Source organism: Cyprinodon tularosa, unplaced genomic scaffold (assembly GCF_016077235.1).
Source record: "Cyprinodon tularosa strain WSP-4 unplaced genomic scaffold, ASM1607723v1 ctg375, whole genome shotgun sequence".
Classification (NCBI taxonomy): Eukaryota; Metazoa; Chordata; class Actinopteri; order Cyprinodontiformes; family Cyprinodontidae; genus Cyprinodon; species Cyprinodon tularosa.
The window spans coordinates 204,695-232,532 of record NW_024039091.1 but is presented as its reverse complement, the minus strand read 5'-3'; the positions used below and the strand labels follow the sequence as shown (position 1 = coordinate 232,532).

The following is a 27,838-nucleotide window of genomic DNA, read 5'->3' as shown; positions in this document are numbered from 1 at the left end:
GACATAGGGACCCCCATTTCATCATTCTGCTTCATTCTCTCTCTGTTCTCCTATTCTACAGAATCTGTTAGTTCAATCTCTAACCTTCTGCTCTCTCTGCTTTTCCTCAGAGTAGCTTTGCCTCGTCTGTTCCTGTTTGGCTGTGACTCCATCCTGGAAAGAAACATCAGCTGTGCTGCTTCTATCAACACCCTTGTTTATAGATGTTGGAGATCGGCCTGTTTTCCAGTGTGGTCCTGTTTCTCTGACCGTGACTGAGTGGATGTGCTCTCTTCGTCCTCTGGCATGGGAGCTGCCTTGGAGCTCGTCTGCCTGGCTGTGTGTTTCCTGGACGGGGCCGCCTTTTACAGCTGCTTTTTGTATCTCTGCTTCTGTCTCCTTGAACCCCAGTCGGCCTCGGCAGATGGCCGCTCACACTGAGCCTGGTTCTGCTGGAGGTTTCTTCCTGTTAAAAGGGAGTTTTTCCTCTCCACTGTCGCTACAAGCATGCTTAGTGTGGGGGATTGTATTTGAGTCAATGAGTCAATGCAATCAACTGGTTTTCCTTAGATAGAAAACTTTGTATCAATTTGACTGTATGATCTGGTTGAACTGTAAAGTGCCTTGAGATGACATGTGTTGTGAATTTGGCGCTATATAAATAAACTGAATTGAATTGAATTAAAATCTCTAGTTCCAGTGGGGAGAAATAGGCACTTCTTGTTGCCTAATGTTAATAAAAGACTGCTGTTCTGTTGGGGGGCAGAAAGGTGCTGGGATGTGAGGCAGCCTTTTCTCATCCTGCAGGGAGCTTTGTTTGAAAATCCCTTTCTGTGTATGATTCATTTTTTGTACTATATGAACTCACAATTGTGAATCTAACACCAACCTTAAGCTAGATCAATTCAGAGTTGAGTGTTTGATTCTGAGTTTGTTAACTGATTTGTTTCCAAAATGTTAATCAAGTGAATGTGACTGAGTAAATGTGACCAGTTATGATCCAAGTCAATCAAACAATCAGGAAAGCTGAAGTTTCTCCACGTAGCAGAACTGAATTGTTGCAGTACGACGTGTAAAAGAGATAAACTGCCCACTGATCATGTTTCTCACCTCAGAGTTGTGGCTGAGCTGCAGGTACGTACACTGTGGATGGAAGGCACCGGTTCCACACGCGTAAACGTGAGTCTTATTGAACGGCTGCAGCGCGCGAACAAAGTTGGCACAATCCCTCTGAAAATCGAGCCAAAAAATAGATCTGTGACTTTTCCTCGTGTTTAAGAGAAAAAAAACACAGGAAAAAAAAACATTTCAAAAAGAAAAGAAAGATGTAAAGCAGGTTTTAGGCTCCTAAACCTTTAAAATTATCTTTAGTTTGTTTCTTTTTGAAATAAATTTTACCTCCAGACTTTTTCCTGCCAGCCTGCAGTGCTCCACATGTTCTTGCGCAGCGGGCCAGTGGATCTGATGGAGAACATGGAGAACATCCAATCAACAACATAGATTATAAACAATCAAATGTTAACTGCAATATCTGCTAATGGAAACTGAAAAATAACAGATGTTACCTAAATATAGAGAAAGACATATAAATATTGATTAAACGATAATTAACTTCTGATCCCAAACTTGTGATGACTTTCCGATACCAGAAAATGCATTAAATAAAGAAAATGCATTAAATAAAGTTTATATTTTTACAATCTTTGTGAAACAAAATCAGGACCTCAGAGCTGCAATAATAATTTCTAATGCAGATTTATGATAAGCCTCTGATTACAGGCTGAAATATAGCTTATAGATATATTTCTCATTAGTATGGACTTTTATCATATTTAGTCACTTTCTGTGTCAATATATCATATCAGATCATAACTTTGTAGCTGCAACCAAAGACTCATTATAACATCAACGCTCATTAACATTAATATTTAGGAACTGGGGAAGCAGATTAAGGGGAAATATGGGATAAAAATCGATTCCAGTGTTTTTTTTTAAACTGATAAATAGACTTAGAATAAATAGATAAAGCATTAATGCTGCTTCCAATGTGTCAAAGGAAACAATAAAATGTAAATGTTGACTCAGAGATCAGAATGGCTCAGTATTAGAATAATTCTCCCTCAGAATTTTCCATAGTTTTTTTTCTTTCTGCATCAAGAAGATTTTAAGACCTCAAACCCTCAGAAGGCATCAGATAGACGGTTTCACCGCCTCACCTTCTGAAAGGGGCGTTGCAGGTTGTCGGGACTCAGCAGGTAAATGTGGTCTTTCCCTCCGACCAGCAGCCAGCCTCGATCCTCGTCTAAAAGCAGGACCTGATAGCCTCCACTGACTCCACCCTCCCAATAGAGCGCCGAGCCGTTCCGTAGATCTGGAAAAGAGTCAAAATCAATTAAGGTTTTAGACAAATCAATCTAACCGTGCTATTTAAAGCACTTCAAGCAGCTTTTAAAGCCAAAGGTGTCAATGGGTTAGTCTGTGTCAGGATGATCATCTTCATTAATAGACACCTCCAGTGGTGATGCTGATAAGCACTGAGGGAATGGGCTCAGCTTTTATAGGAATCTAATGTGCAGTAGATCACAGTCCCAACCCTTTTACAGAGGAACAGAAGACCTCGCCTTTTCAGCCAGGCCAACAATTCCCTTTAACGACCCCCCTTTCAGAGACATAGACAGGTATGGGGCATTGCAGGCTCACAATGAAGCCAAACGACCCCCATTCCAAAGGGGGGGACCCGTTTGTCCGCTTCTATTTGCATGTTTTCTAAACAAAAACAAGGCTTTGTTGGGCTGCTGTATAAAACCTCAAACTCAACGCTATTTCTGACATCTTGAATTGAAAAAGTGTTGGATTCAGAAAATGTAGGTTTGCAAATAAATAGAAATTGAGTCTACACAGGAAAGAGATTCAAGCAGCTTCTGCAGGAGCAGAAGGAAAAGCCCAACCCAACTTCAAGCTTTCCTTCCCCGAATCCCATTAACAGAACATAACACATGGTTACAAAACAGTATTTTTTCTGACAGAACAATTGATCAGTTCATAAAGACAAGATGCTCCATCAGAATGCCAAGGCAGGATGGTCTCCTTACTGAATCAAGAGACAGGAGTGGAGCATCCCCTTGCACAAATTAAGCACACATTCATTTTATAATCATCATTGAATAAACCTAACAAAAGCTTCCTGGATGGGAAGAGAAATGTCTTCAAAACTTGGAAACAAACTTACTTTTTTGAAGCCCCAGTGTCGTTTACCAAAGATGTAATCTAATGATCTCCACCAGCAAAAAAGTTGGTTTGATGTTACATTTTCAAAACATTTTGCCTAAATTTATTCCTGCAAGGACTTCAGTAATAAACAGTGATTTAATGAAAAAAGGCAGGTTTGTCTAACTGCATCTCAGCAGCAAGCATGTGAGTGAACAGCATGTCAGAGACATCAGCAATGAACTCTGAGAAGCAGCTGTTGCTGCTCATCAATCTAGGAAGGTTTTAAGACCATTTCCAATCAATCTGAAGTCCATCATTCTTAAAGAGAAAGATTAGAGGGAAACCCTTTGAGGAGTTGATGTTGCAGCAGATTAAGCCAAAATGTCAGAGCTTGAAGCTCAGAGGAGGGAAAGAAAAGTCAACATCTCAGATTCTCACACTGCAAAAAATTTTAATCTAAATAAGTATTTTTTTCTTAAAATAAGTGAATTTTGTCTTGAATTGAGGAGTTAAGTGAGACTCTTTCCCGACAATTTCCATTCAAAAAAAAGAAAAAACAACTGCATTGCTTTATTACAAGTGCATATTATCTAAGCATCTAATCCTAAGAGTAAAAATATTAATTCCACTGACAAATCATCCCATTTACCAGTGGCAGCTGGCCCATAGGGGGTCCATAGATATGGAGGGGAAATGTCATAATATATATACCTATTAAAAGTATTATCAATGTCAGTTTCACTTAATAGTATATAGCTATATGTAATATGAATTATTAAAACAACACTTCTACCAATTGACTCTCATTCAATAGAACATTTCCACCGACAGAACGGATCATTTATCTTTTGGGCGCTCATTCAAAGTGCACCTGAAGTGTAGCGAAATAACCAATCGTATAATAATTACTAAATATTTGGCTAATCAGCATCGCCAAACTTAATGGCTTTGGGCTCCTGGAATTTTGGTTCCTGCTACAGTGATATAGGTGATGGAGCCAGTAGTCAGTCTGGAAGTGAGGTAGAGACTATGGTGGCGACGACAGCTGAACTTGAAGAGCAGCTTTCACACATCTTTACCGAGCTAACCTTTCGCTAGAAGGACGATGCTGGAAAAAATCCATGTAAAGGAGCTGGGACTTGACAAGTCTGAAATAAATTTAACGCAGCGAACCGAGGAAAAGGTTAAATCCTGGTTCCTTTTCAAACTTCAGAATCTAACCCAGGATAAAGACAGCTAGGACTGATTTAAAGCACTTTTTAGAAAAGGCAAAGAAAAAAGAACAATCTGGGATTCACATGGAAAATAATATAAAATAGCGTACTTTTTAGGTGTATATTAATTTGCATACTTGCTCTTAAATAAACACATTCTCAGAAAATAAATAGTTTTAATATATTTAGAAAATATAAATATGTTCCACAGAATGCTCTAGGCAAATTTCCAGTTAACATGAATTCTGCCACCATCAGTCTCCTGCTTAAACCAGGCAAAGATCCTATGTTTGCGACCAGCTATCGTCCCATATCCTTAATAAATGTGGATATTAAAATAATCTGTAAAGCTTTAGCAAAACGATTAGATAAAATCACTCCTCTCATAATCCACCCAGATCAAACTGGTTTCATTAAAGGAAGGCAGTCAGCTGCTAACACACGCACAAACAAATATGATTAAGGTATAAAAGGCATGAAAATAGAGCATAAAATTAGTCTTTACGCAGATGATGTATTACTTTATCTCCAGCATTCAAACACTTGCATCTCTCAAGTGATTAGTTTACTAGAATCTTTCTCAAAAGTCTCAGAATACTCTATAAATTGGTCTAAATCTATAATACTACCAATTAATTGCTCTCTACAGAATCCCTCAGGTCTACAATTGCAATCAGGAAATATCAAATATTTGGGAATTACTGTGTCATCTAAACTAGCTGAGTTACCAAAACTTTTCTTTTTTCCTTTTCTTCTTCTGTTTTTCTGCTCTATTTACATTGCAGTGTCCATATAAACTGTAAAACTCCCTGCATGATTATAATAAAGCAATTTATATGCATGAAACAAGTAAAATCTGTTGGGCTCTTTTTGGCATCAAGACAATTATTCTTATTGCCACCTTGCCAGACAGGACACTGTAAAAAAAAAAAAAAAAAGAAAATATAAAGCTGACTAATAGCTTCTCCATTATCAAACTAGTTCATTATACATTATAATTTTAGGTGCATTATAATTTTAGGTTTGTGACGCCATATTGGACCATATAAAACACAGATTTACCTTCACAGAGCTTTAGAAGGACAAGATTTATGTACAAAAAGTAAACCTGTACATAAAATTATGTTTATAAAGTATTTTTAAGATGTTTTTTTCCGTTGTTAGCATTAATCTAAATAAACTGGTGAGATAAATTATTATACATATGATTGGTTTTTGGTATAATCCTATTTTGAATTTATAGAAGGCAAGCTAACAAAAGAAGCTGAATGACCCCCATCCTAAATGGGTGGAGCCCTTTGCTTGTTCAACTCTGCATGTTTTCTAAACTAAAACAAGACTTTGTTGGGGTACGGTATAAAACCTGGAACTCAAATCTATTTCTGACATTTTGAATTGAAAAAGCTTCCTGGATGGAAGAGAAACGTCTTTAAACCTGGAAACAAAGTCTTTAGTGTTTCTAAAGAAACTAATGCACAGCTCAAAAGGAGGTTTTTCTAAATCAGTGTCTCCATTTTCACCTTGTTGGTTTTTAGATTATAAAATGAGGTAGATCAATAATCTATACTGTTTATCTGAGGTAATATTATTCAGCTCATTTTGGGACCAAGCGAGCTGTGAGTGATTTATTCGGTCCTGTTTCAAAACGCAGGCAGCCTAATTCATTTTTCCACATAACTGCAGCTTGAACCTGGCAGCTCTTATGTTCATAAATCAACGGCGATGTAATCCAACACTGCAGGTCAGGAGAAGACCTTCACTCTACAGGTTGAATGGGTTTCCTTCACGTGAATTGAAGTAAATCAACGCTGCGGTTGAGTGCTCCATAACTAAAGTCAACAGCGATACGGCACATGCACATTGATCTGCCCTCTCTGGGGAGTCGGTGTTAAAGCAGGCAGAAAACAACCTGAAGAAGAGGAGTAAATTAACCCTGCAGCTCCGTCTTTCCCCTCACTCTTCTGCAGCCACCATCCTGATTCTGTAACGCTGTCAGATCAGGCCTCATGGAGGACCAACCACTGCAGGGTCGGTGCCAAAGCAACAAGAACCCAAACAGAAACACCACTGCTGAACAATCATGATGTGGAACCAAAAGCATTTCATGGCAGAAGGTTTCTGCGCCGATCAAGTTTCCAGTTATTTTTACATTTCAGTCATTTGAAGGGAAAGTCATCGCGCTGACAGCGTGTTCCTCACAGCTGAGTCTCATTTATGGCTGCGACTTCATATTTGATTCATTTATCCTCCGTTTCTGGAGCCAGAGTTGTTGCTTTTTGATAGAAATCTGTTTTAAATCTAAACTACTTTTAGGAAGAAAAAAAAAAAACATAGGACTTTAGGACATTCCAATGATTAATTTCCCCCCAAAATATTGAAATGACAAAATCCCACTTAAGGTATTGGGTTCCAATGTTGGCCTTCAGAGAAGTTTCCTAGAAAAGTATCTAACCCTCTCCTCTCCTGCTAAAGTTCTCCTGGTTTCTACATCTCCAGTAACTGTAAAAATATAAAGTTTCTGACTGTAAAAGCAGCTTTAAATGTATCTTTAGAGAAAAGCAGCAAACATGCTGCAGCTGACTGTGCCCTAAATGCAACATGCTTCTGCAGAATGTTTCTGTGCAGCAATAAGGTGCTTTAAAGGTAAAGAAAAGTGAGCATGAAGCTCTGTAAACCTGTCATGAAGTTTGCAATGAGCTGAGTGGAGCGAGACGACCCCCCGCGGTGCACGCCGAGCACAAACATCGTTTAAGCATACAGAGACGCTGCCTGTGGGTTCAGCCTTTGAATGCAGCACGCCACATTTCCTACAGCGCCCAGAAAGAAATAAATCACCGCTCTGACAATCCCATTGATTTCACTGGAAGCTTACAGGTGACAGCGGAGACTCAGCTTGCCAGTGGGCCATAGAGGAAAGGACTGAATAACTGCAGAAGAATGTAGTCGGGTTTGTTTGCACAGCCTTTATTTGGTGAGGAAAATTGTGATGGATGAAAATAGGGCTGCATCTGGCAAACAAACCCCAACTCACTGACAATGATGTACATGTGGTATTAGATTCAGACGGCTCATTTGTCACTTTTACTTTATGTCTTAGTTTCTTGTTATTTGACTGTTAAATAAAATGAAGCGGAGATGTTAACAGCTGTCTGAATTCATTTGATTCTAAATACTGAAATTGGAAATAATTTATTCTAATTCATCATTTTATAAAATATCTTTAGTTTTGCATGGTAGTAATCCACCTGTAAGTTCTACAAAAGTATTTAGAAAGCATGATGGCTGACAGGAGTGAGCCAAACTTTAAACACAAAACTGGGAGTGGCAGCCTGGTGGTTAGGAGTTCGAAACCCGCTGCCATTCTGGCTCCCTGAGCAAAGACCCTCAAACTCTCACTTAGGGTTGCCAACTGTCCCTTAAAAAGCGTAATTGTTCATTATGTAGAAATAGAAGTACCTGTCCTGTATTTAGTGGAAAAGGAACGCAGTTTGTCCCTTATTACTGTGAGAGTAAAAAAATTGTCAGTAAAAAGCTGATGGAAAATGATGAACAATGGCACGTTAGATACAAAACTTGGGGTAAACTTGTTCCTGTCCTGTGTTGTGACCAATGAGCTGTAGACATATATGTAACGATTCCAGAATTTTTTTTTTTGTTTACAACTGCAGCCTATGTACAGTCATTGCATTTGAGGCACAAATATGTTTACAATTTTGCACAAGCTTGCTGTTGCACCAAAAATGTGCACCATTTATATATTGTTATTGTATAAATTTTTACAGTTTGAAGTTAAGCAGGACAGGCTTATGTTTTGTTAGGAATCCAGTTTGTGTGGGTTGTGTTTTTGTTTGTTTTCCCTCCAACACCAGGTGGCGCCTGGTTCTCGTTGGCCTTCTTACACACCTGAGGATGGTTGCCTCATTACCGGAGGACTCTTAAGCTGCTGACTGCCACTACCTCGACGCCAGAGTGTTTGCCAGTTTTGGGAAGTCATGCTGCATACTGGATGTTTTGGACCTTCTCCCCCTGGAAGGATCTTCTGAGCTTCAAACTGAGCTGGGGATTCAAACTGGAGGTTTGAATCAACTTTTCCCCAAAGGATTGCTTGAGCATTACACTGAGCAGGGGATTCATCTCCATGAGAAACCGTTCAAGTACCATAGGAAATCTAAGTGGCAGTCAGTTCCTCCGTTCCTCAAGGAAACACCTCAAACTGGGTAAACCCTGTCCGCCCTCCAACGAGCAGCACTGGATCCATCTCTACCAGTTCTCAATAAACCTATTAAATCTTCCCCTGGTCTATCTGTTTGGTTTTCTGCATGTGGGTCAGATCTTTGCATAAAATCATGACATGTTTAAGATATTTATTGTATTCAGCAAAATTTGTTATTTTGTATTAAAGTGAATTGCTGGATAATAATTTGTTAATGTGTTCATGTCACTAGATTAGAGTCAAACAGCTAAAAAAATTATTTCACACACAAAGGGGGGCTTTAAAAAAAATCCCCACACCAGGAGGGTAAAAGGCAATTGGGTCAGCTGGCACACACATGAGGTGTTCCTTTTTTTTATTCTCAGGGAGTTAGCAACCCTACTCACACTGCTCCCTGGGCGCCCCATGATGGCAGCCCACTGCTCCCCCAGGGGATGGGTTAAATGCAGACAGTGAATTTCGCTGCACTGTACTTGTGACAGTGCAAATAAACACCGGAAACAACACCAACAAACTGATGCAGCAGGAGAAGATTGCAAAAGAAAAGTGCTGCACTCACAGAAAACATGCGAAGAAAATGCTAAAAATACAAAAACATTATCAAGTTTAAAGCTTTCCCTATATTTCATCTGTTTTCTGTGATTGTTGGTTTGTCCTGTTGGACAGTTTTTCTTTTTCATTAACAGTCAGTTTGATCGTTTGTGGAACATCATGTTGGACCAACAGGAGAGAGACTGAGCTGCATGGAGCCGTACAGTTGATTTAACCCTACAGGAGGTTCGAGCCTTAACACAATCAGAAGATAATTTATGGAGCTTCTGCTCTTCTCCAAGTCTTCAGGATCTCATCCATCAAACAGCAACGATAGCAAATCGACCACATAATGAAAAGTAAACGTAGCAGGAGAAGTTTGTGAGAAAGCTCCCTGAGGCGGGATGTGGTGGAAAATAGGACATGAAAAAGTGGAGGAAGAAGCCAAAGAGTTTACATCACAGCAGAAATCTCTCATGCTTTGACTTTGGGTTTTCCAGAAATGTTCCTGAAATTATGTGTGACCTATCTCGTTTGTAAAGGTGGAAAAACAGCCTTAAAACTGGAGAGACATGCAGAAAGAATGGCGGCCTAGTTATTAGTAACTAATGTTTATTTATAAAGCACCTTTCACAGACACAGAGGTAACAAAGTGCTTTACAAAAATAAAATAGAAATAAAATACATTTACATTCACAGAAGACATGGTCATAAAACAACGATTAATCTACTGGATTTAAAATGCTTTCTTAAGCAAACATGTTTTCAGTTCACTCTTAAAAACATAAACAAAATCAAGTAAGCCTGAGGAAAGCGGAAGATGGCTCCAAAGCGCCGGCGCGACCACCTGAAAGGAGCGATCTACCCTGGTCCTGGTTAGTAGCCTCGTGAGACCATCCTGATCTCGCGAGCTTTCAAGGTTTCACTCGCAGATCAGTCTGGAGACTCTCCGTTAGAGAAAATTTGGAGCCGTTCACCAAACGAACGTCCAGTCAGCGTTGGCTTTGAGGCGGGTTGAGGTGTGACGCAACGAGAAGCGCGATAGTTCAGTCTAAAGAACATGGCGGCTTCAGCCGATGAAACTAGCGTTAGCGTGGCTATCGAGCAAGTTTTATCGGAATTACAGAGTATTTGTTCACTGAAAGAAGAGCAAAACACTGCTCTGGAGGCTTTTCTCAGAGGAAAATATGTTTTTGCTCTTCTCCCGACTGGTTTCAGCAAGAGTTTGATCTTGTGGTTGTGTTTTCGTCGTCGCTCTGTTAGTACGTCATATGCTTCATTGATCTGATTGGTTTATTTGGCCCGTCTATCACCAACATAGGCCAATCAGCTAACCAGTATTTTCGCCCCTTCCCAAAATTACTTCAACGGAAGGTTTCCAGATGGATATGCGGAGCAAATCCATCTGGCGGAGTCAGGTTACCTGGTTAGGGCATAGAGCTTCTGAGTCCTGAGGTTCTGAGTACAAGTCCCACTCCCACAGACTCTGGGGAGTAATCTGAGCAAGACCCTTAACCCCACACTGCTCCCGGGGCGCCACACGATGGCAGCCCTCTACTCCCCAAGGGAATGGGTTAAATGCAGAGAGTTAATTTTGTTGTTCTGTACTTGTGACAGTGTAATGACAATAAAACCTGGGTAAAGGAGAAAGACAAAGCTCTGATATACGGTGGATTAAACTCCGATCTGTGTTAAAATGCAGGCTTTTATTTCAGAGGATGTTTCTTCTATCCTCTGGAGGTTTGAACTTTCCTGAGAACTCAACTACTGTAAACCAGACTGAGCTTTTATAGAGAATCTGAGTGGTTTCCTTTAGTGAAACATGATAGTGGAGGTGACTGATTGCTCTCTGTGATGAACACTGATTGCCTGTAATCATGGAGGTGGTTTTAACGTGATTTGCTTCATTAAACATGCATGCTGTGCAGCGGAGGCAAACGCTGCGATCCGATGCGTACAAATAAAAACAGGCTTGCTTCACACCTTCATGACATGCGACAGCGCAGCAGAGCCAAACCTGCCTGCATAACAAGGATCAGGCAGCCGGTGCAAACAGAGCGGCTCTGAATGACGGGTTCTGGTTAGAATCTAACCTCTGGGATCGTGGCAGTCTGCCCAGATACAGACATGACGTCCACAAGGACCAACATCTACATACTGTACTCCAACCCTCAGGCCTCATGTCAGGTTTTAACACCTCCAGTTCCTTCTTTGTTCTCATTTTTCCTTCTTCCACCCCTGCAGGTCGTGAACTCGTGGTCAGACTTGAAATGTTGGCTGAAGCCTGAGGTTCCCTGATAGTTATTGTTGGAATGTGCAAACCCAGCCTCCCCACACCATGTTCCTATATCACTAATGCACAGGCGGGTGGTTCAAACCCCAAAGTGACGCACTCATTTGCATGACAACTGGTTGTACAGTTTCCAGTACAGCTCAGGAAAATTCCCACATGGATATCAGGAATGTTCAGCGCCGCAGCAGAGGGAACGCTGAAAACCATAAAGAGAAAACGGGGGTTTTCAGTTCTCTATAGAGGCTGCAGTTTGAAATTAACAATCATTATTTTTACATCCAAATGTTGGAAAATGACTAATTTCACATAATGTTAGTATATGGCAGCTGAATCTGACCCCGCCCTTAACTTCAGGTTGTCCAGCAATAACTCAACCTCAGACACAGGAATTCTAATTGTTTTATATTACAACAGAGCAGCCGATCCATCATTAAGTCTGCAGACATTTTTTCCTGAACAGCTCTATGAAGCGCCTTCACAGCATTTTAGGATGAGATCAAGACTTTGACTAGGCCTTTGTGGGCCTATTCGCTTGTGTACTTCTAGTTTCATCTAGTCTTAAAAGCATCATTCCTTCACCACCCTGCTTGACCACCGGCAGGTTGTGGTTTTAGAGTATTTTACCCTATTAATTCAGTTCAATTCCATTTATTTCTATAGCGCCAATTCACAACACATGTCATCTCAAGGCACTTTACAGTTCACCATCCAGTCAAATTGATTCAAAGTTTTCTATCTAGGAAAAGCAGCTGATTGCATCGACTCATTACAAAAGGAAAAACTCATGTGGGGAGCCAGAGACAATGGAACAACAAATCAGCACTGAATGACTGCAGAGGTGGAGTATAGGCTCTGTTCGAAAACCTAGGACGCGTCCTCCAAGGACGCGGTCTACCTAGACTGGGTCCTTCGAAGTCCTTGAAAATAAGGAGAACGGAAGAGTTTAGGCTTTGAATTCGACCAGGTCTACCCTTCGGCGGGTTTTACCGCCGTATGCTCTGTTGCTTAGCAACCGTAAACGTTGACACACAAAGCAGGAAAAGAATGAATACAGAAGTTTTCAAAACTGTTTATTTATTTCTTTTTTATTGTAAAGTGAACAAAGACTACACTCACAAGAATCCAGAATGGAATAAAGGTTCCAACCACCGGGAGCAGGAACAAATAAAATCAAATGTAACGATAGAAACCTTAGTCAGTTAAATAACCTGCTGCTGTCATTCTGCACATCTCTGATGTTGCTGCTATTTTCAAATTACTGTAAAAATGTCCATAGCTGCATATTGGTTATTTATTCCCCAGCTTTATATTGTTAAAACACTTTACAGTATTTTATTGTTTATATTTTAACTCTTCCCTATTATGTTATTCTTATACATTTTTCTAAGGTCCACATTTGTGTGACCATTTTCAATAATCTTTCTGCTGCTGTAAATTTGCCCGTTGTGGGACAATAAAGGGATTTTCTATTCTATAAAAGGGTTAGAAATATATAAGTAAATCTAAACAATGTATTTATAAAAAATATATCTGCAAAATCTCTAATATTCAACAACAAAAAATACATAGTTAAGCATATTGTGCAAAACAGCAATAAAAAGATAAAACTCCTATCAGATTTATAGTCCCCACCCTGCAGATATATTAGAATCTGTCCTTAAATTACAGCCAAACTCATTTACACAGTAACAGATAAAAACCTTTAGATAAATCAAACATTACCGCCACATATCTGACTCAATAACCATTAAAACAACTATTTTCATTAATCTCAGACGGAACTATTAAATGACTTGTATTATATTAAACTGAACTTCCAATTTTCACCACTGTTCGGCGCCAAGTAACCTTTCCTCTGATCACAGCTTGCTTGGTCTCGCAATGAATCCTGGGATATCCAAGAATACTGAGGATACATCAGACCCGTCGTTCAAATCGGGCAAAAAGAAGGACGCATTTTAAGGCCGCATAACGAGGACTCTTGGAATCCGACCAGACCTCGGCGCCGCGCTATGACGTAATCGGCCTTCGAATCCGGTCTTCTAAGGATGCGTCCTAGGTTTTGGAACAGAGCCATAGGGAGACTGAACCGAGACAGGCTAATTAGCAGATTGGCAGCAGGTGTGGGAAACACCAATTAGAAGGGAGCCAAGGGGAAAGGAAAACAGAGAGTAACTAAAGAACTCAGCACTGTTAGAACACAAAAAAACTAGAAAATAAACCCAAGCAGGGGGCAGAACCCTGACACATTGACTCAAAGGCAATTCCTCACTCCAAACTAGCGACAGTGGAGAGGAAACACTCCCTTTTAACAGGAGGAAACCTCCATCAGAACCAGGCTCAGTGTGAGCGGGAATCTTAACTGGTTAAATCCCCCTGCTTCCAAATTTACAGCATCATACTGATCCAATAAGGCTACTGTCTTACATTACAATGGTTTAACATGGATAGACCCTTCCTAAGGTTAAAGGACAGCAGCTGATTTATTTTGCATAGATTTTTTTTAGGGCTTTTTTTTTAGTGATTTTGTTGTGGAGAGTTAACAGGTTAGTCTGGAATAAAGCAATCAGAGCGACAGCTACAAGGGGGTTCCTACATGCTGACGGCCTAACTGCTGATAAGAGCTGACAGGAGTCCTCACCTGTCAAACAGCTCCGTCTGCTCAGGGTTAAACAGCTCTGATTATCAGAACCTGTCAAATGCCAGACACATGACCACGCGTCAACTTCAACCCCCATGTTTACATGGACAGCAAACATGGAGAGTCAGAGAGGGCAGGGACTGAGGGTGTGTGAAGATGTTCCTCCTTCCTGCTTCTGTGCTGACAGAAGTTCTGGCTTCATTGAGGACCAAGCGACCACCATCAGGGTTCATCTGGAAAGGTCAAGCCCTGCATGGCTGAACATCAGTTTAAATAAATACTTTGCATCCTTCTGCTATATAATAAGGCATAATTTCTGCTTCTTTGTTTGCCCTGTTTTTCAGTGTAATCCTGTTTCTCTGACTGTGACTAACTGGATGTGCTCTCTTCATCCTCTGACATGGGAGCTGGTTCGGAGCTCGTCTGCCTGGCTGTGTTTCCTGGACAGGGCCACCTTTTACAGTTGCCTTTTGTATCTATGCTTCTTTTTCTATCTCTGCTTCTGTCTCCTTGAACCCCAGTCAGCCTCAGCAGATGGCCGCTCACACTGAGCCTGGTTCTGCTGGAGGTTTCTTCCTGTTGAAAGGGAGTTTTTCCTCTCCACTGTCGCTACAAGCATGCTTAGTGTGAGGGATTGCTGAAGAGTCAATGAGTCGAAGCAATCAGCTGGTTTTCCTTAGATAGAAAACTTTGAATCAATCTGACTGGATGATCTTGTAAACTTGAAAGTCCCCTGAGATGACATGTGTTGTGAACTGGCGCTATAGATATAAATTGAATAGAATTGGATAATACGGCAAAATCCCTCATACGCCATGAAGGCGGCTGCTCGATGCACAACATACTAAAAGATCTGAGTGACAGTGGGCAGACAGGGGGGAGGTTTTCCTCATAAGACTCAGACGAGAGGAAAAAGCCATTATGAATTGGCACTATAGAAATAAACTGAATTGAATTTTAACCACGTATCTGATTTCACTACCTGCTTCTACTCACCTTCTTCTTGTCTTGTGGACAACTCTGCAGCTTAAATGTCAGTAGGCTCTTGCAGACCGTCCGGTTAGTGACACTAGCATGAACCTTGTGTTCCTCTTCCAATGCAATGTTTTACTTTCTGAATTTTCCTCCTTTAATTAAACCTTTTTATTTTCACCCGCCTGTTTTCTACCTCCGCTCTATTTTTGGGATCCTGCTTTAAAACATTTTATTTCATACATAAAGAAAATCAAATGTTTCTTTTCTGTGCCAGTCAGAGGTGTCAAGTAACAAAGTACAAATACCTCATTACCTTCCTTAAGAAGAAATGTTGCCTATCTATTCTTTGCTGGAGTCATCATTTTTAGACAACTTTTTATTTCTACTCCTTGCATGTTTATGTAATTATCACTACTTTCTCCTCCTTACATTATAAAAATAGACTCATTAGTTTTGTTTCATTTAAGCTCATTTCCATTATGGCCTCTTGGTTTTGCTAATAAAAAAAAAATTAAAACCATCACAATAATTAGTTTCATCCCCAACTTGTTCACAACATACCAAAATAAATAGTTTATCCAGATGATGCAAAGTTAAATTTGGCAGTGCTACCATTAGTTATAAAACTAAGAAAACAACGTCTAAGGAAGTTATCTTCCAGAATTGTAGAAAAATGTTCCTTTAATAGGGTAGAGCAGTAAAACTTCTGTCCTTAACATTTTTTCCTGCATTACTTTTACTTTTATACTTCAGGTTAAAAATTATACTTTAATACTTTTACTGGAGTAAAAAGCTTAAATTCGTAGCTGTTCCAGTCGTTGCATTTCCGAATTCTCCCAAGTGGTGCCCGACTTTACACGAGTGAATAATGTGAATGTGATTGGTCGATTATCAAGGAAGTTTGGTTGTGGTTTGGTTTGTTGGAAGCATCTTGCTAATGTAACCGGATCCTTTCTGCGTTGTGCTGGTTTATTAAGTGATCAGGCCGTGACACAGTTCATCTGTAACAGGACAGTTTCCCGATTTATTGTGCCTGACGAGAACAACATACAAAAACAACTGTGTTATTGGCTGCCCGCTCCAAGTCCTCTCCCACAGGACAACATGACAAAAGGGGCGCGGTGCGGCAAAAGTATGTCTCACAGTAAACCGAATAAACCTTTTTTATACAACATACCTGACGAGAACAACATACAAAAACAACTGTGTTATTGGCTGCCCGCTCCAAGTCCTACACAAAACAGAAGTACAGAACAAATATTAACTTAATAGATCTATAAATAAACTGTACATATTCAGATGAAAAATAATTGGCACACACCTCTCCCGCAGGACAACATGACAAAAGGGGAGGGTCTAAGGGGTGCAGACAATTTAAAGACAATACCACAGAAGACGTCAAAAGGAGGGGCTTATACTCTTACAGTAGAAGCACAGTTAAAACAATGATATTTTCTAGAGGTTTTTCAGTCAGGTACGTAACAATACAAATAAACAAATAAAAACATTTTGTGTAATTATAACAAAAGAGAAATACAACCAGGTTACACTAACCAGTTAGCAACTTAGTGCTAGCAGGTTCCCAATGGGAAATTCCATTGGGACCAAGTAGCACTAAATTGGTGACTTAGAAACGACGCTGTCAAGGAACGCTATGGACAGAGGAAACATGCAAGAGTAGGAGAGTTTAGTGTCGGAGGTCGTGGATGAGTCTCCTCCGTCATCCATTTTTTATTTAGAGGAGTAAAGCGGGGATGAAGATGTTGTGGAAGAGGACGCCAGGGCGGCAGAAGCTTGGTTTGGTGTAGAAGGCTTCCAGCCGTACATGTTTGAGCCCTTGCCTCGCAACGCTGCCAGTTCTGTTAGCTCTACGCCTGCTGAAGACACAGACGTCCATCCCCGTGAACACTGGGATGCAACTCAATGGGAAAGGAAATGATTCTGATTTCTGATTTCAGCCGTTGCATATATTAGCTGCGACATATGAATCAAGATGCTATGACCGAAAAAATGTGATTGACAGATGACTGTTGATATATGATTGGCCGAATTTAGGTGTTCAGGCTGACGTAAAACTAACTGGCCTGCAGAAGATAACGGGAATAAGACACAAATTTTAAGACAGAATTTTTTTGTTTTTTAAAAAGAAATTTTCTAACTTTGGGGAAAATATGGTCTGATAAAGAGTACATTTATATATGTTTAAGCCAGAATGATTTGAAATTTAAATGCGACTTCCCTATGACTTTAAGTTGATTCTCTAACTTCTATAAAAAGTGTTTTTAAACAGTAGGATTTTTACTTCTATTGGAGTAATAAACATGAATACTCTTGACCCTTCCAGCCAGTCAGTATTTGACAGAAATGTCTTTATCTGGAGAAGTGAACTCCTTTGGTCTATTACAAGAAGCAAAGCTTTGGAGACACTGACATGTTTTTCTGAGCTCTCATTTTAAAGATGGTACCAGGAAGATTAATCTGCCAGCTGGTTTAGACAACAGAGAGAACCATTATCCCAAACACTAAACAGTTGGAGGCATAAAACTGATTTGTGGTTTGTTTGTATTGTCTGTGTTTGGTTTCCAAACTTGCTTCTGTGCATCACGGTTCCCCATCTCTGCTTTGGTCTTCTGACTAATTTATAGTTCCCTCAGAAGCAAAGATACAAATCTGAGTCATGCTAGCCTGATGTTTTTAGACAGGAAAGGAATTCCTCTGGCAACTCTTCAAAAAAAAGCCAAACATGTTTTCTTTTAATTTGTTATACATTCATAAATTTTAACAAAATGTATTTTTTAATCATTTGTTGCTAAGGATATTCGGCGGTTCTGGCTGTTCTTAAACTCCAGAGTTAAAGGTTGAATGAAGGCAGAGTGTCAAAGATGTGATAATTGTTTGCAGACGGACTCCACATTTGTTGGTTGCACCTCGATGACAGAAGGCAGAAATAATGGAGTAGGAGGAGGTCTTTCTCAGCAACCTGGTTTCTCTCTCATGTTTCAGCAGACGCTCGGTGACACAGAGAAGTGAGTGTGAAAATGGGATCAGTGGTTTGGGAAAGATAAGACATGTAGTCACTATCTGAGCATTTAAAGGTAGAGCAGGGTTGCAGTCTCTGGAGATAACCGAGTCACCAGAATTTGGCCAGAATCACCTCAGCAAAAAGATTTTTGTTTTTTTTTTCCCAGTAGTTCCAGTGCTGCTGACAGAGACAGACTGGTTTTACAAATACCAAACACATGCAAACAGACTTCAATTAAAATGCATGTTTTAATGCCAGAAGATGTAATACTTTCTGATCTTAGCTCAGAGCTCATATAGATACTGAACAGAAATGGCATGAGTAGTGAGCTTTAAGGAACCTCACATGTGACTTTATTTTATTTACAATTATAAATGACAAATAATAAAAAGTTGTACAGAACTGTTAAGTAAAATCTGAGTTCCAGTTGCTCAGAAACACAGACAGTCTATTATGAATAACTGTGTCAAAGGTCAGACTAAGATCCAGCGAAACAAAAATACAGAACAATATTATGATCATGTCATGATCACTGCCCTGATAGCTGGCCTAATTGCTTATTATTATTAATTATCACTCATCTTATCCACCTGCTCCTGCTGCTTTATATACAGCTCAGCTACCGGGGCTAGATCATTGTCTGAGCTGGAGATCATGGCTCATTTCCATAGTTCATGTTCTCATGGAGGCCGGTGGTGAGAGAGGGTTTTTAGCCTTGTCTTAGTGTTTCCTGATCATGTCCTGTCTCTTATCCCCTGAGCATGACCGGTTCCTGTTTTGGCTCAGTTGAGGAAGCTAGTTTAAAGTTAAGTAGTTTTCCTAATATCATGTTTTGTTCTGCTTCTTAACTAGCCTTGTGAGACCATCCTGATCTCGCGATCTTTCAAGATTTCACTCACTAATCAGTCTGGAGACTCTCCGTTAAAGAAAATTTGGAGCCGTTCACCAAACGAACGTCCAATCAGCGTTGGCTTTGAGGCGGGTTGAGGTGTGACGCAACGAGAAGCGCGACAGTTCAGTCTAAAGAACATGGCGGCTTCAGCCGATGAAACTAGCGTAAGCGTGGCTATCGGGCAAGTTTTATCGGAATTACAGAGTATTTCTTCACTGAAAGAAGAGCAAAACACTGCTCTGGAGGCTTTTCTCAGAGGAAAAGATGTTTTTGCTCTTCTCCCGACTGGTTTCGGCAAGAGTTTGATCTATCAATTGGCTCCTCTTCGTCGTCGCTCTGTTACGTCATATGCTTCGTTGATCTGATTGGTTTATTTGGCTCGTCTATTACCAACATAGGCCAATCAGCTAACCAGTATTTTCGCCCCTTCCCAAAATTACTTCAACGGAAGGTTTCCAGATGGATATGTGGAGCAAATCCATCAAATCCATCTGGCGGAGTCAGGTTACTTCTCAACTACTGACCTACCTGTTTCCATTTGAACATTTCTTGCTGAACTCTATGCTGGACTCTTGGAACCCCACCTCACCCGCTTCTATTCTGTATTTCAAATCAACACAGTGAACTTTCCCACTGTCTGTCTCATCTTGAATTCTGTGTCATAAATTCTGAGTTCATTACAGATCAGACAAATTAAATATTTTAAATAACGATAGTATTATGGAAATATCTAATGAATTGTGTTAGAAACACTCAAAGAGACTTAATTTGCCACCCAGTCTGGAGCAACACTCTGAATCTTCAGTTTTGCTTCAATCCATGTCCTAAAAGACATCTATTTCAAATGTTGGACTCTGTTTCCCATGCTTCATTAAGGTTAATCACAAACTGTAGAGCCATGACACATCGCTGTGACCTGTACTCTAAGGTGGGATGGCCTTCCCTCTCTATGAGAAGGCAGTTTCATTGCTACACTTTTATTTACAAGGCCCTTCTTGGATTACTGCCCTCTTACATTTGTACCTTACTCACACAGAAAAGCATGGCTTCTTCTGCCCTGAGATCCAACCATCAGCTGTTGCACATTGTTCCTTTTGCCCGCTGATAACTGGGAAGAAAGGCTTTATCTACGCAGATCCTTGTGCGTGGAATTTTTTTAGTTGGCTGAGATATTATCCTTAAATTTATTTAAGTTGAAAGTGAAAGAATTTAAAGCATTCTCAATTACCTGTAATTGTTTACTTGATATGTTTTTTTATGTACCTGTCATTTAATTTAATGTATTTCTCTTTTTTCTCTATTTTATTTATTTATTAGTATTATTATTAATTATTATTATTATTTGTATTTATATTTTTTATGATAAATAATAATAATTTAATGTATCTGTTTATTATGTAACTTTGCTGCCTCTTGGCCAGGACTCCCTTGAAAAAGAGGCTTTTAATCTCAATGGGATTTTAATAAAATTTTAAAAACTATTTTTTGAAATTGGCAGGTTATTTTTTAAACTCATAAGATTGAATAAAGATTTGGTTTGAGGATGTCCCCTATTTAGCCTGTATTGCAGAAATCGTCTGTATTTAAACATCAGCAAGTCACCAGAAACGACCTGGGCTGAAATATACTGTTACTGCATTTTACGCAGAGTTTTATGGTTGATAAATAATAAGAGTTCTCATACCCAACATTTGTTCTCACAATGATTGATGAAAGTTTAAAATATTTAGTTATTTCAGGTCCTTGAATGTTTAACTTGTGTTTAGATAGACAGAAACTGTAAACTGAGCAACATCAGAAAAGCTCCAGCTGTTTATGCTCACGAGGCATTCAGGGACAGTCGGACTGCATGTCACCACACTGCAAAAAATTCAAATCTCAATAAGTGATTTTTTTCTTAAAATAAGTGCATTTTTTCTTGAATTGAGGAGGTGAGACTCTTTGCCAATTGAGCAGGAAAATGTACGCTTAAAATAGGAAAAAAACAATTATATTGCCTTATTGCAAGTGCATATTATCTAATTATCTTATTTTAAGAGTAAAAATACTCATTCCATTGGCAAATCATCCTAATTACCTGCTCAAATTAAGGGTAAATACACTTAATTTAAGACATTTTTACTCATTTTTATATCGTTTTTGCAGTGCAGTCTTTGGATGTTTGTCGCTTTAAACACTTGTAATGCTGTGCACCATTAATGCTACTTTCAGTGAATGTTTCATTATCAAACATAAACCAAATCCTAAAATATGCTTAAAATGGTTCTTCTGCCAAAAGATCACAAAATAAAACGCAACATTACTCCAAACCAAAAACCTCCCATGTTGGCCTTCTTCTGCAACCCATTAGCCTCAGTTAGCATATGCTAACACTTAGAGAGGACATAGGTGAAGGTGGAGGGGCAGCAGCGTAGAGCTCATGTGTTCTGAAACTGGACTGAAATGAAAGCAGCTCTGATGTTTGATAGAAACCAAAGCTGAGCCGTCCTGACACGGCGACCTGAGAGGAGAAGCTGGAGCAAATATGACCTCCATCTGTTTTAGGAACAGCTCCCAGAGGAAGATAAATTCATTTGAATTTTTACCTCTTCAAGCTGCACACATGCAGCTGACGCAAATGCAAACATCTCCAATTATCAGCGTCCCACAGGGCGTCCAGATAAAACACTGACTGATTTTCTAAAATAACAACGTTTACAGTTTGAAATGCATGTTAGGACATGTTATAAACCACATGTGACCATAGACAGATGGCTGGTGTAATTGGACACAGTTGCATTAAACCTGTAGTAAATGGAGACATTTGATGTGGGGCTGCTTTTTTAAACTTTATAGTAAGATTAAAGTCAAACAAATTAAACTAGAGGAACATTTTACAACAAGCAAACTGCATTTCGTTTTAGATCTATCTTTCATATAACTCCTATTAATAAATATAGTAATTTACCAGCTATTTCTTTTTTAATCAATCATAGAAAACCTTGGTTGCGTTTTTTTTGTTTTTTTGTTTGTTTTTTCCAAAATCGCTTGCACTGCAAAAACGATCTAGAAATAAGTAAAAATTTCTAAAATGAAGTGTATTCACCCGTAATTTGAACAGGTAAATATGATGATTTGCCAATGAAATTAGTATCTTTACCCTTAAAATAAGATAATTAGATGATATGTACTTAAAATAAGACAATGCAATTGTTTTTTCTTATTTTGAAGGTAAATGGTCTTGTTCCATTGGCAAAGTGTCTCACTTTCTTCCTCAATTAGAGGAAAATGCACTTACTGTAAGAAAAAATGACTTGCTTAGATTTCCATTTTTTGCAGTGTCGTCTGCATCCAATAACCAGCTAAGGCGGTATTTATTCTGTGAAATGTTAATTAATTTACTCCATGAGTCTCCATCACATAGCTATATTAAAACCAGACAAATGAAAGTGTGGAAGACAAATCCAGTAAAGTCTTTAGAAACATTGCAGGAACACTGTTACTGTGTCCACTGAGCTTAGAAAGTCTGGTTTAACTCTGGTTAATAATCAAATTACAGCCCTGATTGGATCAAGAAACGTTTTGTGTAAATAAAACCTTTATTTATTGAGTTCTGCAGGACACAGAAACTCTGGACTGGTTGGGTCCACGTTGTTTGGTGCTTTCCTGGGAAAGACATGGAGGTGTTGAGTTACCCCTGGTTACTGCTCCTGTCTGAAACAGGACTCCTCTGTTAGTTTTTTTAGGCATTTCAGGTAGCCATGTTTCCCTCGGATTGTTTGACAACGCTGCCAGGAAACATCCGGCCCAAACCAGGACTGCTCTGCAGGCCCACATTAACCTGCTCTGGGTCCACAGCTATTTAAAGGCACACTATGCAACATTTTTCAGTTAATTAATGTGTTCCATAACGTTTTGGATGATTTAATGAGTCATTTCAGGTTGAACAAAGGTATTCTTTGTGGTCTGTGGGGGAAATACCGCACTTGCAATTGCAGGAGCACCGACCCGCACCCACAGGCTCAGAAGTCTCGCTAGAGTCAGTCTTGCTTTACGGCGAGAACTGCTACACCCCCCAGTTAAAAGCATGCTCGTTGCTAGCACAGTGGCGATCTTTGTGCAGTGCTGTGTTCACACCGGACGCAGCAGGAGCAGCAAAATCACGTCTGCTGCTTCATTTTTGCTGCTTGTACCAGTGAGTTCTGACGCGCGGCTGAAGCAGCTTTGCTGCTCTCTCTGCGCTGCCCAAAAGTGTGTCTGATGCGCGTTGGGCGGAGCTATCCTATCCTTTCTCTGCCTTGCAGCTATATTTGCTGTGATCAGTGGGAATAAAGTAGTTTTAATATGTTTTTAAGTGAGAAAATCTACCTGAAAACGTAATCAGTGCAGTCAGTTCATTCAGATTATTATCCTGCCTTCAATATTTTTTCTGTCGGAGCCGCTCAGACCCCCACATACCAGCGCTGCGCCGACAGTAGGAATCCCTTCATCAGCAGCCTCTGGCCGGGTCGCCTCATCGCAGTTCACCGCGGCAGCTGGTAGGTGTTTTTCATCTAAATAATCCAAACTGCAGGCAGCAGGATAATAAAAGCGAACATATTCTACCGGCATATTTCTGCATTTTAAGTTAATTTAGGCGTCAATAAACTGTTTAAGAGGAGTGATCACAGCGCTCTGATCATCAGCGCTGTGTCTCTCTCCCTGCCAGCTCCCAGATCAGCTTCTCTGATTGGTTGACGCGGCGCGTCGAGCAGCAAAAATTCAATTTTTCCATCTCGAGCAGCAGCGCGTTTGCGGCGCGTCACGCGTGTCAGATGCTTAAACGCGCCCGATGCGCTGCTTCAGCTGCTCAGACGTGCTGCGCCTGCTGCTCAAAACGCGCCGCGGGACCTTTTGCTGCGCCTTGACGCGCGTCAACCATTGACTTTGCATGTAAACTCGCTGCTTCTGTTGCGCCAGCTGCGTCCGGTGTGAACGTAGCATTAGTCATTCGTTGCGTTCGCCTGTCTGCTAAGCTCAAAACAACCGCGCCTGGCTTGATGGAGAAACCAGGAGAACAGCTGTGCACTTTTACCTTCGCCCTATTGGGGGAGCCTCGCTGGAAAATCAACACCGGTTGCATAGTGTACCTTTAAAGCTTCTGTTCTCTTTCTGTTGATTTTATTTTTTCAATGTGCTTTATTTCTAAATCATAGTTTGCTTTTATTTCGCTGATCAAATAATCATCACTTTAGTTTGGATTGAGACTCCAGGAGTAAAAAAGATTTGGAGGCTTTAATCTCAGCAGGTTCTTGTGTCTCCAGCAGCTGGATGGTGATAAGGCAGGTCGTCTGAGTGTGTCGCAGATAACGCACATATGCCCCCCCTTGCGCAGACACTCTGGTGCACCTCTCCAAAATTGTAGGCGAACATAAGCAGGAGGCCTCTGATTGGTAAAATCTACATCCGCTCTACACTGTGAGTATTTGCTGTTTGGTTCCTTACCGGCTTGTTTTGTTTGTCTGACCGCCATTGTGGAAAACGACTGGTGAAGATGGAGCAGCTAGAAGAGCGAGGAGCGCTTGTCAGGCCTTTGCCTTCTCCACAGGTGTTCCAGGTTTACTGATAGGTGTTCGCACACCTGCAGGTGGTTCTGCAGCACCGGGGCATTCTATAAGAACTGCGTTCAGACAGCGGGAGGACGACTGAGTGTTACCGTAGTGGTATGCAAACCTACCATGGTCTCTAGCCTTCAAAGCTCTTTGAGTAACCAAACTTTACCTTTGTGTTTCCCAGGTACCCCCTCATGTTCTGATCCTTCCTCTCGAGTCCAAGTTATCCCTCTCGTGGTGGATTCCTATGAGTGGTTCCCCCAGTTCCTTCCGAGTTAGTTCCCCTTACTGGTCCCATCACCCTCACGGACCTCCATCAGGTTCCTTCCGCTGTTCTGGATCCCTGGATTTTCCCGGTGCTGCTCGGACCCTCTCTGGCTTCAGCTCTCTGGTCACCTGGACGATCGCCTTCTCCACCTTCAGGCAAGCATAGAGTCCAACCCGCCTTCTCCCCGGTTTGGCTTTCCCCGCTCTGAGGTAAGCGTTCGTTGAGCTGTACATTCCTCTGCTCCATCCCTGGTTGACCGCCCTTCTCATTCCCTTAGACGTTCCCTGGTTCCGGCTCCCTGTGCTGAGCTTCGGTCTGCTGTTGCAGAATCCCCTTTCGTTAAGTTTTTTTCAATAAAACCCTTAAAGATCTGCCTGTTTCCGAGTGTAAAACATGACAGCGCTGGGACCCTTTTTCCACCTGGACCCCCGCTCTTTTTCGCCCTCATGTCCCTCCGTTGTCACAGAAACTTGACCCCACTTCCTCACCGCCTCGGCCGTATCTAGACCCACAGCTAGTTCCTGATTAGCCCTCTTGCATTGCGGAGTGGAATAACATAGCGCAGAGCACGCTTCAATATTGAGCATAAATCAAAATCATTTGCTTCATACCTGCAACAAGCTCACTGTCCTACACTGCTGAGGGAGTATCACAAGCCCTTTAGTCTAAGAAGTAGAGCCTGGATAGGTTCAGTACAGTAAAACCTACATGGGCCAAGGTGGGTCGACTATGTGGGTCAAATCTTTGGAGAGGAATTGAACATTTCTTTTCATAATCCATCTTCTCCCACTTCATCCATGAGGGTCACAGTGGGACTGATGCCCATTTATAGAAGTCCTTGTGCGAAAGGCAGGGTCCACCCTGGACAATTCACCAGTTTATCTACTGGGCACCTTAAAAAACCATGCACAAATACAGTCACACCCAGGGACATTTTAGATTCACCAAAAAACCCAACAAAGACGTTTTGGGGACTAACGTGCCAGCTGCACCTATGCATGCTAACTCATCCAGGAAGTCCTGGGTTTAACCCTTTTTAAAAAATGTGGAGATGGAACGTTTTTTAATAGCTGACCCACCATGTGAGCTGTGGGACGGGCCGGGTCATCTCTGTGGGCAAAAGGTGATCTAAGCAAGTGACAAAATGCCCTGCAAAAACATAAACAAACTAAATCCTACGCACACAAACACACTAAAGAAAGCTGAAGAAAAATGCTACAGTCACAGAAAATAGAGATGCTGTAAGATGTTACACTGCAAAAACAATCCAGAAATAAGTAAAAAATGGCTTAAATTAAGTATATTTAGCCTTAATTTGAGCAGGTAAATAAGATGATTTGCCAATGGAATGAGTATTTTCACTCTTAAAATAAGATAGTTAGATAATATTTACTTGAAATAAGACGATAAAATAGTTTTTTCTTATTTTAAAAGGAAATTGTCTTGTTCCATTGGCAAAGTGTCTTACTTACCTCCTCAAATCAAGGAAAAACACACTTATTTTAAGAAAAAATAACTTATTGAGATTTATATTTTTTGCAGTGTACAACTATCAAACATCATACCAAATAAAAATAAAATAAAAGCTGCATCTGATGGAGTCAAGAACATTTCATATTCTCTACATCGGCCAGATTTCTCCGCATCTGAGCATAAAGTTTAATCTGGAGCACCTTGTATTTGTTTTTAGTAAAACCTATTATCCATGTGAAATTTAGTCGGTTATTTATGCACTATTATGTATTTCTAATGGTTTTAATGCTTTTCATATCAATTACCTATGATGTAAAGTCGTGTTTTTATAATTGTGAGCTTAGCTGTAGCGTCCAAGAATACAAGCAGGAAACTGGAACGCTTTTACCTCAGAGATGACATCACTCTGACCCTGCTCTGATGAAAATTGAATGGAGTATTAAATTTCTTCACTGGACACCTGCAGAAATTTATTTTATTTTATTTCAATAAAGTAAACTTGCGTAATGCTCAGATACGCTCCGTGTTTTTTTAAGTACAGCGTTTTCAATCAAAGGCAACAAGCATAAATTAAATGAGTCTTTGTGGAATCTTCTTTAAGGTTTTCCTACAGTGACTAAGATTAGAGCAGTGAAGCTTCACCCATGGAGCTTTAAACACTTAACACATGGTTCCTCTTTGCACACATGTTTTAATCTGAGCCAATGACGTGGAGGATCATCTGCAGGGAAGATGAAAGGCTGATGACATCTGTTACCACGGTGACCCAAGCCTCCAGCTCTGCTAGGTCTTTCTGATGGTTTGAACTGTTTATGCTCTGTCTCTGTCTGCGCTGTCTCACAATCTGACGGCTTTTATGGGCTGGAAAACATTTAGAGACCCTGAACAGGCTGAAGCTTCTTGGTTAAAGATGCTTTGATCATTGTGCCAGAAGGTTTTAGATCTTCTGCACGTCACCTCCTCACTTCATAATCGTCACATTAGCCGTATATCACAGTTAAAGAAGTTTTTCCAAACTCCGAAGGTTAGCATTCTTAAGTCCAAACCAGATACCTGCTGAGACCTCTTACCACCCGTCTAATTTAAACTTGTGCACAAACCTTAGACAGACCTGTATGGCACTGCCTATTAAAGATATATGTTAAATCTCAGCTCCTTGCAGGTGAATGCATCCTAAAGTGCAAACTATCAAGTGTTTGATGATAACATCTCAACACTGTGATCGATCCACAGGTTAAACTATAGCATCACAAACATGTTAAACGTGTGCTTTGTTTCTATTGGAAAAAGAAACGCCACTGGTTTGTTCTACATCAAACTATGCATGTAGAGTTTTACCAAACATTGTTGTCTTGTTCTTATGAACATATGTACAAAATTTCACATCTATAAAATGTGGTGTGGTGATGCTCTAGGTCAGGGGTAACCAATTAAATATCAGCAGGGTCAGAATAATAAAAATCATCAACCAGTAAAGGTCCGGAGACATTTTTAATTATAATCCGTTACTGTAAACAGAATTTAAAACTGAAATTCTACAGTTAGGCACTGCCATCA

The 27,838-nt window shown here is 40.3% G+C and overlaps 1 protein-coding gene across 2 annotated transcripts in view; it reads right to left on the bottom strand.

Moving 5' to 3' along the window:
* Positions 1 to 27,838, bottom strand: part of si:dkey-49n23.1 (semaphorin-3D) — a 145,056-nt gene that overhangs the window by 47,443 nt on the left and 69,775 nt on the right. For both annotated transcript variants that reach the window (XM_038296696.1, XM_038296695.1), the window contains 3 exons: positions 2,196 to 2,350; positions 1,378 to 1,440; positions 1,090 to 1,209 (listed from right to left, as the gene is read on the bottom strand). In XM_038296696.1, coding sequence (XP_038152624.1) covers positions 1,090 to 1,209; positions 1,378 to 1,440; positions 2,196 to 2,350 — 338 coding nt within the window. The remainder of the gene's footprint in view (positions 1 to 1,089; positions 1,210 to 1,377; positions 1,441 to 2,195; positions 2,351 to 27,838) is intronic.